Source organism: Protopterus annectens, chromosome 1.part0 (genome assembly GCF_019279795.1).
Source record: "Protopterus annectens isolate FY-2018-M chromosome 1.part0, PAN1.0, whole genome shotgun sequence".
NCBI lineage: Eukaryota > Metazoa > Chordata > Ceratodontiformes > Protopteridae > Protopterus > Protopterus annectens.
In genome coordinates this window covers 1,675,711,388-1,675,726,457 of record NC_056725.1, presented here as the reverse complement: position 1 = coordinate 1,675,726,457, position 15,070 = coordinate 1,675,711,388, and the positions used below count along the sequence as shown (strand labels likewise).

Genomic DNA, 15,070 nt, shown 5'->3' with positions numbered 1-15,070 from the left:
CTGAGGTGATAGCCAGAAGGAAGGCTGTTTTCCATGACAAGTATTGTAGCTCTGTTGAAGAAGCCGGCTCAAAGGGAGGCAGGGTCAGCTTTTCCAATACGAAGTTGAGGTCCCAAGCTGGGACTGGTGGTTTCCTTGGGGGTTTTATATTTTTTGCCCCTCTGAGGAACTGCCTTAATAGAGGATGTGAGAATAAAGGAGGATCTGTGTTGTATTGTGCAGAAATGGCTGAAGCTTGGATCTTGATGGAGGAGAAGGAAAGGCCACTGTTTAACATCTCAGCTAGGTACTGTAAAATTTGAGGTATATTTATTACCCAAGGATTCTGGCCCTTTTCTTGATTCCAGGAACAAAATCGTTTCCATTTGGCGGAGTAGGTTTTTCTGGTAGAGGGTCTTCTGGCCTCCAAGATGACATCCTGCACCTCCTTGGAGAGGAGAGTCTGTTGGGAAATTAAGGTATTCTCCATGCAGCTAGATTTAGGGTTTTGAGCTGGCTGTGAAGGGTTTTGTAGTTGTGCTGGGACAACAGAAGAGGGACTAGAGGCAGGATCCATGGTGGGGAGTATGTCAGGCTCTTTAGGAAAGGATACCAGTGTTGTTGTGGCCAGTTTGGAGCAATGAGAATCATTTGTGGCCTCTTTGCTCTGGCTTTTAATAGAACTTTGGTCAGCAGAGGAAGAGGCGGGAAGGCATAGGCTGTCAATGTTGTCCAATTGAAAGAGAGTGCGTCCACTTTCCAGGCCTGTGGATGATAGGTCCTCGAACAAAATTTTTTCAACTGGTAATTTCTGTGGGTAGCAAATAGATCTATGTCTGGCTGTCCCCATGCCTGAGTTATCTTTGAGAAAACTTGAGGATGCAACTTCCATTCGTGTGGGTCTGTCATATTTCTGCTTAAGTTGTCCGCCAGTGTGTTTTCCTTCCCTGGCAAGAATTGTGCCTGTAGTTGGATTTGCAATTCCAGTGCTGTGTTCCATAGGGTCATGGCTTGCCTGCACAGGGGGTATGAATGAGTTCCCCCCTGTTTGTTTATGTACCACATGACTGTGGTGTTGTCTGTCCTTATCAATAGCTGGCCTGGATGCAGTAGGTCTTTGAAGGTCATAAGAGCATTTTGCACGGCTAGCATCTCCTTTTGGTTGATGTGTAGGTGCTTCTCTTTTTGGGACCATTTTCCCTGAATGCACTGATCTGCAATGTGTGCTCCCCAGGCGTAGTCTGAAGCGTCCGTTGTGATGACTTGAGTTGCTTGAGGTACACAGAAAGGGAGACCTGTGTTTCTTTGGCATGCTTGAGCCCACCACAAAAATTCCTTTTGAAGGCATGGAATGAGTGGTATAATTGTTTCCAAGCTGTGGCTGTGTTGAGACCATAATTGTTTTGGGTACCATTGTAGTTTCCTCATATGCAGCTTTGCACATGGTATTAGTAGGATGCAAGATGCCATGAATCCCAGAGCCTGCAGGACTTTCCTTGCAGTTAGTCTGGTGAAAGTTGCCATTTTGTTGAAGTATTGAGACAGTTGCCCTTGTTTGTCTGGTGTGAGGTAGGCCATCTGGGTGGTTGTATTTAAGCTGGCACCCAGGAAAATTATCTGTTGAGAAGGTATTAGTTTTGATTTCTTTTTGTTCACTGTGTATCCCAGGTAGTTTAAAACAGTTTTATTACAAACGCCAGATGCTGCAGTAGAATGTCCTTGCTGTCCGCTTGGATCAGGCAGTCATCCAGATATGGGTAGATTTGTATTCCTTGTTGTCTGCAGAAGGCAATTACTGATGCCAGGTATTTCGTAAACACTCTGGGCGCAGTAGATAAGCCAAAGGGCAATGCAGAGAATTGGTAATGGGTTGAACCTGCAAGAAATCTGAGGTATCTTCTGCAATCTTGTCTGATAGGGACATGCAGGTATGCCTCCTTAAGGTCCAATGTTACCAGCCAAGACTCCTTGCCCAGCATGGGAAGAAGCTGCTGTAATGTGAGCATCTTGAATTTTGGCACCTGTAGATATGTGTTTAGGATGGATAGGTCTAAGATGGGTCTCCAAATCTTTGTCTTTCCTTGGTACCAGGAATAGTCTGGAATAAAAACCTTGACCTTGTTCTTTTGCAGGTACCTCTTGAATCGCGTTCATATCCATGAGAGCGGAAATTTGTCTTTGTGCCTCTGCCCTTTGATTTTGTGGCAGGTTTGGCAAGCCTCTCATTTTTGGAAGGGTATGAAAGTGGAACCTGTAGCCTCTGTCTATAATGTCCAGAATCCATTTGTCTTTTGTAACAATATGCCAGTTTTTTGAAAATAATGCCAGTTTTCCGCCCAAAGGTGCTGCCATTAAAGCTTTGTTTGGCAGGCATAGGGGGAAGTCATTGTGTCTGTTTTCTAAATGACTGTGATCTATCTCCTCCACCTCTTGGGGTTGGTGCTTACCACTGTCTTGCTCTGTAAGATCCTTGAGGTTGTCTTCTACCCCTTGGGCGTCTGTATCTGCCCCTTTGAGGTCTGTCCGTGGCTGGAAAGGACCAATTTTTTGAAGGCCAGTTTCTGCTGAAGCGTGGAGGTTGTACCTGCAAGAAATCTTTCACTGTTTGCATAGATTTCACTTTTTCCTCCATTTTCTTTAGCACCTCCTCAGCTTTAACACCAAACAATACATCTTTTTGAAGTGGTGCATCTAATAATTTTGCTTTGACATGATCTGGTAAGGTTTGCTCTTTGAGCCAAGCATGTCTACGTATAACAGACCCCGTGACAGCAGCTCTACATGAGGCCTCTAAAGCATCAAAACCACACTGCAAGGTATGTTTACCCACTTGCTCTGCTCCATGCAACAAATCCTGCAACTCTTTCAAATCTGGTTGTTCTGTTTGTATCATTTTGCTTTTCAACTGAGATAACAAAAACTGTTGGTACTTTAACATATAAAATTGACAGTTTAATGCCCTCATGGTTAAAGTGGCAGATGTATACACCTTTTTCCCCCACCTTTCTAATGCTCTGGAATCTCTTTCTGAAGGTAAAGTTTTTTTTAGCAGTAGAGGCCTTTATTCCCTTGGGACCCTGTGAAATAGTTTCTGGGTCAGCAGTATGGCTTTTATAAAGGAACTGGTGAGAATCAGGAACCCAGTAATACCGGTCTGGTTTAACAGGGGCTGGAGGTAAAGAATCAGGATTAAGGCTGGCTTCTGCGTACACATCATCCAATATATCTAAAACAGGAGGGTTAGCCAGGGGCCTATGCTGGGGGAGCAGTAATTCCCTGAGCCTTTTCTTGGAATCTGAGTAATCTTGGCCTTCCCAGTGGAAGTGTTCCCTCAATGTATGCAGGGTTTCCCCAAAAGAGTAGTCCTCAGGGGTGGAGACCGAGGGAATAGACTCCTCAGCATCAGAATCTTTGAAAGGGGAATAGGCATAATCCTGGTCCTCAGAATGGTCTGAGGTAATAAAAGCCTGGTCTGAGGAAGGGTAGTCTTCCTCCAATCTGGGTCTTTTGTCAGAGGGGGGTTGAGAACCCCTGATGAGAGTTATCAAATCCTCAGCCATTTTAAGCATCTGCTTTTTAGGCATGGGGCCTTGAGAGGAGGTCTGAGGACCCTTTTTTTTAGTTTTCATGGCAGCTTTGGATTTAGTGAAGAATTTAATAGGGAAGGTGGAAGGCCTGAAGACGTCTTCAGAAATGGCAGGCCTGACTAAATTTTCAGTTTCCCCGCCAAGAGTGGCGTCGGTATCTGCAGTGGGAATGGAGACCGAGGAGCCTGCGACCTCGGGTATTGAAGTCACCGGTAAAATAGTTTCATCGGTAGTCAGGGGCTACGTAGGCGCCTCGCTGAGAACCGGAGAACCGGTAGTCGGCCTAAGCGTGGTCTCAGTACTCGGTGCAGACCTCGGAAGTCGGTCCTTGTCTTTGCGTCTTTTGCTTAAAACTGGTGTTGGTGTATCCAACGACATGATATAATTAATTTTTTTGCCAAAATAACGAAGGGCGAACTCCGCCCGGCGCTTAATAGTGCGCTTGTTGAACCTAGCACAAAAACGGCAGGCCGAGACGTCATGGTCTGGCCCTAAGCAAGGTATACAGAAAGAGTGGAAATCCTTATGCGGTATTTGCTTCCCACAAGAAATGCAATTATTAACTTTGTCTGACATCGGTCTGAGGCAAGAAAAGTTTCCCCAACGGGGTACTTAGCTTTAAAGAAGACTTCGGCTGAAACACTTTCGTAAATCTCAGGAGCTGGCCAACCGGCACTTGCGAACTGCTTCTGCTTCGGGCACCACGCGGAAAGAAAGACTGAAGAAAATGGCGTTGGCTGCCTCTTTTGTACCCCTGCCGCACTGACGTCAGGGAAGACGAGACGACAACCGATGCCAGACCTAGACTTTGGAATTCGGCCGACCGAGGACCCGCCTGACGGCAGGATAACCCATCTGTAATGACTGCAGCTGTATGCACGATGAACATCTGTACTATGTTCTTCGTGTTTCACTGTTGCAGTCATTACATTTGGGTACAGTCCCAAAGCTATGGTTGGGAGGCTGGAACTAGACAGCAGTAGGAGCGGCTATGAGGCCCTGCAGAACTGCAGTGGCAAAGCCTGCCCTGGATTTAGAGAAGAGTGGCAGATGATAATGCTTTGTAAAGGTGTGCACTGAACTCCAAGTAGCCGCCTCTAAATTGTCTCTGGTTGGTACTCCCCTGAGAAAGGCTACTGAGGTGGCTGCAGCTCTGGTGGAATGAGGCCTAATGCCCTTAGGCACTGGCTTGCCATGGTGTAAGTAGCAGAAACGAATGCAGTGGCCTAACCACTTAGAAATAGTCTGCTTTGAGATAGGCTTTCCTTGTGATCCTGCAGCATATGCCACTAGTAATTGCTCTATCTTCCTGAAAGCTTTGGTTCTGTCCAAGTAGAATCTAAGCTGTATGTGTATGTCCAAAGAATGCAGAATTCTCTTCCCCTTGTTCTGTGGATTTGGGTAAAAGGTGGGCAGATGGATGGTTTGGTTAAGGGCCACAGTGGACACTACTTTAGGCATAAATGTTGGGTTTGTCCTCAGGAAGACCCTGTCTGGATGAAAAATGATGAAAGGTTCCACAGCTATGAGCGCCTGTAGCTCTGAAACTCGTCTTGCAGAAGTAATTGCTAAGAGCAGAGCTGTTTTCCAAGATAAAAACTTCATATCAGCAATAGCAGCTGGCTCAAAAGGAGGCAGGGTGAGCTTTTCCAAGACATAGTTGAGGTCCCATGCAGGTATTGGTAGTGTCCTTGGGGGCCTTAAATGTTTGGCTCCTCTGAGGTACTGCCTTACTAATGGGTGTGAAAAAAGTGGTTGCTCTGTATTGTAATGAGCCGAAACGGCAGAGGCATGAATTTTAACTGATGAAAAAGATAGGCCTTTGTCCAGTATCCAAGTTAAGTATTGCAAAATCTGAGGAATATCTGGTACCGCTGTATCAGTTCCTTGTGCCTGGTTCCAGGCACAGAATCTCTTCCATTTTCCAGCATAAGACTTTCTAGTACTAGGCCTTCAGGCTTCCAGAATGACATCCATCATAGCTTTACTGAGAGGTGTTTTTGTATGACTACATTATCCGCCATGCTGCCAAGTTTAATGTCCTGAGTTGGTTGTGCATGATCTGATTGTTTTGCTGGGACAGTAGTTGAGGTATTTGAGGTAAGGTCCAAGCTGGGTATAGAGATAAGTTCCTTAGTATTAGATACCAGTACAGGCGTGGCCAGTCTGGGGTAATCAGTATCATCTTTGGCTTCGCCTGTCTGACCTTTAGGAGCACCTTGGTGAGGAGAGGCAGGGGAGGAAAGGCATATACTGATAGGTTTTTCCAGCTGAAAGATAGGGCGTCCACTTTCCATGCTTGTCTGTGATAAGTCCTTGTGCAGAATCTTTTTAGTTGGTAATTGAGAGGGGAGGCAAATAGATCCATGTCCGGGCATCCCCATTTCCTTATCATGCAGAAGACTTGTGGATCCAGCTTCCACTCGTGGGGATCCATGAAGCTTCTGCTTAGTTCGTCTGCCAGAGTATTTTCCTTTCCTGGCAGGAATTGTGCCTGCAGATGTACATGGTAAGTCAAAGCTGTGTCCCACAAGGTCATGGCTAGTCTGCAAAGGGGGTAAGAATGTGTGCCCCCCTGCTTGTTTATATACCAAACCCTGGTGTTGTCTGTCTATATCAGTAGTTGTCCTGGATGAAGTAGGTCCTTGAAGGCTGTCAGGGCATTTTGAACAGCTAACATCTCTTTTTGATTTATATGTAGATGCATTTGGTTTTAGGACCATGTGCCCTGAATGCATCTTCCTACCATGTGGGCTCCCCAGGCATAGTCTGTTGCATCCGTTGTTAGTGTCTTCCTGGCTGGAGGTAATGTGAATGGCTCTCCCTTGTTCTGGTGACAAGCCTTTGCCCACCATTGAAACTCCTGTTGCAGACAGGGAATGAGAGTAATGACTGTTTCCAGGCTGTGGCAATGTTGAGTCCAAACACTTTTTAGGTACCATTGACGTTTCCTCATATGCAGACTTGCATATGGAATTAGTAGGATGCAGGATGCCATGAAGCCCAAAGCCTGCAGAATTTTTCTTGCAGATAACTGGGCCTTTGTTGCTAACATTTTGAAATAGGTAGTCAGTTGCCTTTGTTTGTCTGGCATGAGATAAGCCATCTGGGCAGTTGTATTCAAGCTTGCACCCAGGAATGTTATCTCTTGTGAGGGTACTAGTTTTGATTTCTTTTTGTTGATTGTGTACCCTAGGCATGTTAGAAGTCTTTTCATAAATGCCAGATGCTGAAGATGAATGTCCTTGTTCTCTGCTTGAATGAGACAGTCGTCCAAGTAAGGATATATTTGTATTCCTCTTTGTCTGCAGAATGGAATTACTGGTGCCAGGCACTTTGTAAAGACCCTGGGCGCAGTAGATAAGCCAAAGGGCAGTGCAGAGAATTGGTAATACATTGAACCAGCCTTGAATCTTAGGTATCTTCTGCATGATTGCCTGATTGGAACATGCAGGTATGCCTCTTTTAGGTCTAAAGTCACAAGCCAAGCATTCTTGCCCAGCATGGGCAGAAGCTGCTGCAACGTCAACATTTTGAATTTTGGAATATCCAGGAAAGTGTTCAGAATAGATAGGTCCAGTATCGGCCTCCAGGCCTTGTCCTTTCTGGGTACCAAGAACAGTCTTGAGTAAATTCCTTGACCCTGCTCTTGTTCTGGTACTTGTTGAACGAGACTTGTTTTTGTGCCTCTGCCCATTGATTTTTTGGCAGATCTGGCCAGCCGTTCGCCTTTGGCAGAGTATGGTAATGGAACTTGTAGCCTTGTGACACTATGTTTAGAACCCATTTGTCCTGGGTTATGATGTGCCAATTTTGAGCAAAAAGTGCTAATTTTCCCCCTAAGGGTGCTGCCAGAAGATAAGTGCTTGGTGCAGGCAGGGGGAAGTCATTGGGACTGTTTTCTGTATGTTTGTGATCCATCTTCTCCAGCTTTGGAGGTAAAAGCACCCCATTGATTGGGCCTATAAGAACCTTGCGCCTGGGATCTGCCCCCAAGGCATCTGGATCTGCCCCTTTGAGGTCTGTCTGACACAGGAAAAGACCAATTTTTTGTAGGCCAGCGTCTACTAAACCCAGGTGGCTGTACCTGTAAAAAATCATTGACAGTTTGCATAGATTTAGCTTTGTCCTCCATTTTCTTTCACACCTCTTCTGCCTTAACACCAAAGTATCATGCTGTAAAGGTGCATTTAGTAATTTAAGTTTAACATGATCAGGCAGATTTTGTTCCTTTAACCAAGCATGCCTCCTAATTACAGAACCCGTAACTGCGGCCGTGCAGGAGGCCTCCAAGAAATCAAAACCACATTGCAAAGTATGTTTTCCAACTTGTTCTGCTGCATACAATAAATCCTGCATTTCCTTGTTTTCTGCACATTCAGAATTTAACAATATTTTCTGTTTAAGCAATCCCATGACATGTTGCTGATACTTAAGCATATGAAATTGACAGTTTAAGGCCCTTATAGCCAAAGTTGCAGATGTGTAAACCTTTTTCCCCATCTATCCAGTGCCCTTGAATCTCTGTCAGAGGGGGTTGGTTTTTTTGCAGTGGAAGCCTCAACTCCCTTTGGACCCTGTGAAATAGTTTCTGGGTCAGCAGCAGGGTTTTTAAAAAGAAATTTGTGCGAGTCAAGAACCCTGTAATATCTGTCACGCTTAACAGGAGCTGGGGTAAGGGGTCAGACTAGACTCCGAAAACACATCATCTACAATGTCTAACACAGGTGGAATGGCTAGAGGCCTGTGCTGAGGTAGTAAAAGAAAATCCTTGAGTCTCTTTTTAGATTCTGAAAAATCTTGGCTCTTCCATTGGAAATGCTCCCTCATGGTATGCAAGGTTTCCCCAAAGGAATAGTCCTCAGGAGGAGATGCTGAAGGTATAGATTCTTCAGCATCCGAATCCTCATGGGGGGGGGGGAGAATATTCCTGATCAAAAGAGGAATCAGAAGAAATAGAAACCTGATCTGAAGATTCATAGTCAGTGTCTTGCCTAGGCCTCTTATCAGGAGGGGGATGGGAACCCCTGATCAAGGTAATCAAGTCTTCGGCAATTTTGAGCATCTGTTTTTTGGGCATAGAGGCCTGTCCACGTGGCTCTTGAGTTTGTTTCCTTGCTTTAGCAGGTGCTGTAGTCTTTGCCTTTGAAGCTGAAGTCGTTTTAATGTAAAGATGTTTAGGTCTGAATACACCCTCAGAAGCCGGTACCTGCTCAGTGGCTCAGGACCCACCTGAGGGATTAGCGTCCGAGGCTCCAATACCTTGAGTATCCAGCGGCATGGCCGACTCCACGTGGGAGTCAGTAGCAGCCTGCGACTCTAAAGTAGCGGGCGTCAGGGGCTGCAAAAGCACCTCACTGAGAACCGGCGACTGGCTTAGGAGAAGCTTCATCGTCGGTTTTGGGCCTCGGTTGTTTTTCTCTATCCTTTTCTTTGCATTTTTTGTAAACTCCGGTAGTCGGATGGCTATCCAACGACATTTCAGGATAATTAAACCAGCGTCCAAAAAAATTTAAAGCAAAATCATACCGACGCTTAATAGTGCGTTGGTTAAATCTAGCACAAAACCGACAACCAGTAACGTTGTGATCAGGTACTAGGCAAGGAATACAGTAAGAATGAAAATCCTTATGAGGCATTTGCTTTCCATAAGAAATACAATTATTAACTTTTTCTGACATCGGTCTGGAGCAAGAAAAAAGTTTCCCCAACAGGAAAGTTAGCTTTATTGAAGACTTCGGATCTGAAACTCAAACACGAAAATCTCAGGAGTCAGCCGACCGGCACTTGCGAAATGCTTCTGCTTTGGGCACTGCGTGGCAAGAAAGACTGAAGAAAATGGCGTTGGCTGCTTCTTTTATACCCATGACGACCTGACATCAGGGAAGGGGTGACAGCAGACTATGCAGGACCCAAGACTTTGGAATTCAGGCCGGCTGAGGGCAATCTGCCAGCAGGATTACCCAAATGTAATGACTGCAACAGTGAAACACGAAGAACATCAAAATGTTGCTCAGATTTGCAAAACACCTACGTCTTATCCGAATAACATCTGAGTTGTCTATGCAAATCCAAAGTGTGAAGAAGCTTCTAACTAGCAGACTGTGGAGAAGGAAAAAAGTAAGGCAAATTAAGAGACTGATTAAAAGACAACTCATTAACCACCTCGGGCATAAAAGAAGGATTAGTATGAAGAGAGAGACTGTCCCTATGAAAAACTAAGAAAGGAGTAACAGCCATGACAGCCTGGAGTTCAGATACTCTTTTAGCTGAAGTAAGGGCCAAAAGAAAAATAGTCTTCCAAGAACAATGTTGCAAAGAAGCAGAAGCTGCAGGTTCAAAAGAAGCCCACGTCAATTTTTCAAGCACAAAACTGAGGTCCAAGGAAGGAAGAATAGGGCTCCTGGGAGGCCTGATATGAAGGACTTCTTTAAGAAATTTTGTTTGACTTCAAACCTACAGGCAATGAAGAGTCAAGGGCAGACAAGCCAGAAATAGCTGAAAGGTGAAATTTAACTGAAGAATATGCTAACTCAGCATGGAGCAATTCACACAATAACACAGAACCAGAGGGATTTCCACAGAAAATGGATCATGGTTACGAGAAAGGCACCAGACAGAAACTCTCTTCCATTTGGACAAATATGATTTCCTGGTAGTGGGCTTCCTGGCCTCCTGCAGAACCCTAAGCACGTCCTCAGAAAAAATGTGCATAAAAAGGGATCAAAATCCTATCACCCACAGCGACAGTTGAAGAGTGGCCAGGTGAGGATGGATCAGAGACCCCTTGTCTTGTGTGAGAAGGTCTACCCGGTGAGGTAACTTGCGGTGATTGCCTCTGGCTAAGTGAAGAAGGGGAAAACCAATGCTGTCTGAGCCAAAAGGGAGCTACTGGCAAGATTTTGGGGGAGTCTTGCTTGATCTTGAGTAGGACCCTTGGAATCAGACGAAGTGGAGGGAAGGCATACAGAAACACTCTCTTGCAAAGAAAACATAGCACATCCATCTTCCAAGTCATAGGACTCTGGACTCTTGCACAGAAGAGAGGAAGTTGTCTGTTCAAAGGGGAGGCAAAAAGATCTACCTGTGGAGTAACTCACCAATGAACAATGTCTAGAAACACATCTCTGTGAAGCATCCATTTGCAAGCCTATGTACTGGACCTGCTCAAAGAGTCTGCCACTATATTTTAGCCTGAAGGAATGTAGGCAACCTGAAGAGTCACTCAGTACTGGACAGCTAGATCCCAGACCTTAAGATGATATGGAAGGACAGCAATAATTCCCAGTCAGCTCTCAAAACAAATACCTGACAAGATGCATGAATCACAAGTGCAAAGAAAGAGCAACAAATATAATGTACTGGCCAGAAAAGTCAACTCAGACAGAACAATGATGTAGAGTGTGTCACAACCTGCAATGCACATCACAACAATAACTGAGAGAGAGACAATGGTAGATCCAGTATCAGCTCATCCATGGAGTTGAGGGAGATAGAGATTTCTTCCAGCTGAACGAAGCCATATAACTTACATGTGCAGGTTATTCCAAGTTCCAGAAATAATCAAAACTTAACAGATGGAATAAGAGCATTAGTGCGTTAAAGTCTATTCTTCACACAGGATATCTGACCATGACATACCTTCCAATGGTCCTCAAAACAAAAATCACAAATTCAGCAGACTTAAACATGAGTAGGCATTCAAACATATAATACCCAGTCTACACCTTCCAGAATCTAACAGACAAGTGAATAGAGTTGTTCAAACAGTAAAGAATCACATAACAGAAAGGAAAAAAATGAGAGAGCTGTCATCTTGCAGTTTTGGAATATACAACTACTCCACTACAGTGACTCAGTTTCTCAGCAGCTCAAATGTCAATGGGCAGTTGAATGAAATGCAAATTACCTACAACTACATTGCTGATACCTGAGCAATTAAAGCAAAGGAAATTATGGAAAAAAAGTGAAGACAGGAATAAGTGCTGTAACAGAAAATGCAGAAGACTACCACATTTACAGACTGGAGTCAGAACAGGAATACAAAAAGCCAATGGAATGTCTATAACCCAAAGCTATAGTTATTCCCATACCTAATATTCATGTGTATAAGATCTCGTCTGAATAGTCCGAACCAAGACAAGATCCTTTGTTGTCCATGGAGAAGATGAAATGCTGTACAGAAGGAATTACCAGCATCTCTGTAAGATGTATATTGAAGTCAATGTTCCAGGATGCAAAGTGCAAAAAGTGCCACTAATAGTCCTGTCGCAGGAAAAACAGAAATTATGAAGACTGTGATGGTCAAAACTTGCACAGAATGACTTGTGAAGTCATGTCTCTAAAGCTGCAGTGAGCAAAAACTCTGTCTCAAAGGACAGATCATTTATTTAATTGTAAACTTTAATGTAAACAGTCCAAGTAAATACAAAAGATATGGAAGACCATTGGGGAAAAAAGTATTCCATCTCTTACACAGCTGATAATAACTATAAAGACCAAAAAGTCTAATTTATTAAAATGTTTTTCTGACTATACATGTTTTAATTTGATGTAAGTAATACAAGGTATACTTCAATAATACATGATCAATGCATCTTAAAGCATGCTAACTTAACATATAGGTTTTAATTTTCAAAAGAGGGGATATTAGCAATGGAGTATACCTAGCTTTAAACCTAATATGCTACCTAAGGTGATTGCATGTCATGTAGTGCAGGTTCAAGATAATCCTCTATCTAAACGCTCACTCCAGTAAGGATAGGCCAGACAGTGTGTGTCTTATTTACTAAGCTAAATGACAGAGTATAATATGTGGGAAGCAATGTGCTAAGTCTTGTAACTTTACAGTATTTTACACTGCTTTTAGCATTCACATTATTTCTGACTGTGAAGCTTTCTTTCCTACTGATTCAAACTCAGCTAAGATAGTATGTTGAAAGATACCCTGCCTACGTAAAGAGAATATCTTTCACTGCTAAAAGTCATGTTTCTCTGTGGCCAAGATTTACTTAGTCAGTTTTCCCACTTATATGTGTGAAAAGGTGTAAAATAAAATCTCACCATGGACAATAGCTAGTGCAAGAATTCCACCAGTGCTGGTTCCGGAAACCCAGTCAAAAAGCTCTCTGATTGGTCGACCAGCAGCCTTCTCCAACGCAAGCAGCAATTGAATGAGAACAAGACCCTTGATCCCTCCTCCATCCAGGCACAGCAAGGAGTCTGATCTGTGAAAACATTAAAAGCAAAACATGACTTGTTATCTGCAGGGCATTATCACTGTTAATCTTTCTCAACAATTCCTCACAAAAAGGTATCAAGTAGAGCATGGAACTCCACGCACCACTTTAGCAGGTACTGTACATGTAGTAGCAACATACAGAAGCGAATGCAGTGTCAGAAGCATAATAATTAGCAAACACACCTTTGGAGTAGAAGGCTGTGTGTTCTATTCCCATACCAGACAGATTGATTAATGACACTGCAGTGCAGCATAAGGGAAGTGAAGCATTCATGAAAGTGCAGTCCTTCAGATGCTATGTTAAACCAGGGCCCTATCTGCCCGAGTTGGTGGTACCTCAGGTGGATGCAAAAGATCTCAAGGCACCTATTGAAAGTGGAAGTTCTGTGATGCCCTGAACAAATTTCCCTATTAGCATAAACAGCACCTCAGGACTCCCCTGAAAAGAGGTTACAAACCTAACTGGACTATGCCGATCAACAAAAGGCTAAATAAACAAAAATAAAAAAAAAAACAAGAGCGAGTGTTATGGAACTAGAAGGCTAGCATGCATCCAAGAATGCGGCAAATATCTAGTCAATGACAGCACTTGTATGTTTTTTCTTAATTACACACAACATACAGAAATGTACACTGTCACTCTGACAACTGTTTTGGGGTCTCCCCAATGCCAGTTACTAAAATAGCAGTCAGTAAGTATTTATCTCTGTTTATGTTCAAATTATTTATCAGCAATAGGACAGCAAAGCAATTTGCCTTGCATCCTAATTGCTTTTCATGTTTACTACAAAGTAAACGCAGGTGTACCAGGGTCTGTCTACTAAGAAATCTACATAAACAGGCTAACTAGGAAAATCATCTAATGTTAGGTTACTATAACTTAATTGTTTTAATTACCTTAGAATATGTATTCTGGGGGATAGAAATTAAAATGGCTGAACCTGAATTTAAAGATCAGCTAACGTAAGTATACTGGAGAAATTAAACGTTTTAGTCATAATGTAAAAACATCCTGCTTTCCACATTTACTGAATGCAAGAAACGCAAGCCAAATTTAAGTAGATCTGATGTTTTAAGCACACAAGCCATGACATTCCCACAACTAATGGTCATCCATACAAGAACTTATCTTAACTTGCAGATCTTTTTCAGAGAGTTACAGTAGCTCATAAAAGACAGAAATACATCAAATGATGGCCCATATCCAACCAAAAGCTTTTATCAGCAAGTCTTACCAGGGATTACCAACAACAACAATGGCATAGTCTGATGCTTTTCATCAATTAGCAAACCAATCTCAAGTACTTATCTCCTCTAATCAACAAAACCATGTTTCCATTACACAACCATCTTACATTCTTAGGACTAATTCAAGAAGTAGACCACAACATACACAAGTTAATTCTGGGTAACTGCAGGAAGCAACAGAGGAAAGTACTTTGGTTGTTAAACAAATTGTAGGTGTTAATTTTATTTTATTGACTAGGAATGTGCATTGGTTGGTGCTTATATTAAGTGAAGGCCCGAGGAGAAAAAAAAATCTAAATGATAACTGACAGTTAAAAGTCATACAGATAAACAAGCAAAGAGCAGATGCTAAGTTTATGACTATACAAACAAAGAGAAGGTAAAGCAAGAAGACTAGCCAATCTAGTCTAATACTGACAGGTAAGCATACATCATTAGTTTCTATACAAGACTCAAAAGAGATTCAAACATGCAATGTAGGCATACAAAGCAAAATAACCTTGACTGATAACGAACAAGAATAGCACGAGCAACTGAGGGAGACAGCAACAAATCTCTCTCTTCCTGATATGTTTGGAAGTTACAACAAAATAAATTATAATGGTAGGTATGCTTAGCAATACATCTTTAAAAAGAGAGGTCAGTGTAACAGCAAATCATCTAGGTGGTAACCAGATTATTTTCTGTCCAGAAACTTCAAAAGCAGTGACTTCTTCACTGTGTAAAATTATTGTGAGTATCATACTGGATAGACATTGATGCAGGAAGGTGTTCTAAGCCCTCTCATATATCTCACATTGTTTATATTCTCTTTTTCAAACCAAAATTACATTCAAATAATAACTTTAATAAGCAAATAATACTTTTTATGTGCAGTTTTGAAGATATTTTATCTAATGTGCTGATAGTTAACATGGAGACGTATACCAACATTTCTATCAACTGCAAAGAATAATAAATTTGGGTCAACAGAGACTAATTTAAGAGCTTTACAAGGATTTATGGATGTACTCAG

At 42.8% G+C, this 15,070-nt stretch overlaps 1 protein-coding gene across 4 annotated transcripts in view; it reads right to left on the bottom strand.

The window, feature by feature from the left end:
- The window catches only part of PLA2G6 (phospholipase A2 group VI), a 1,377,288-nt gene that overhangs the window by 676,522 nt on the left and 685,696 nt on the right, over positions 1 to 15,070 (bottom strand). For all 4 annotated transcript variants that reach the window (XM_044068476.1, XM_044068486.1, XM_044068491.1 and 1 more), the window contains one exon: positions 12,630 to 12,793. In XM_044068476.1, coding sequence (XP_043924411.1) covers positions 12,630 to 12,793 — 164 coding nt within the window. The remainder of the gene's footprint in view (positions 1 to 12,629; positions 12,794 to 15,070) is intronic.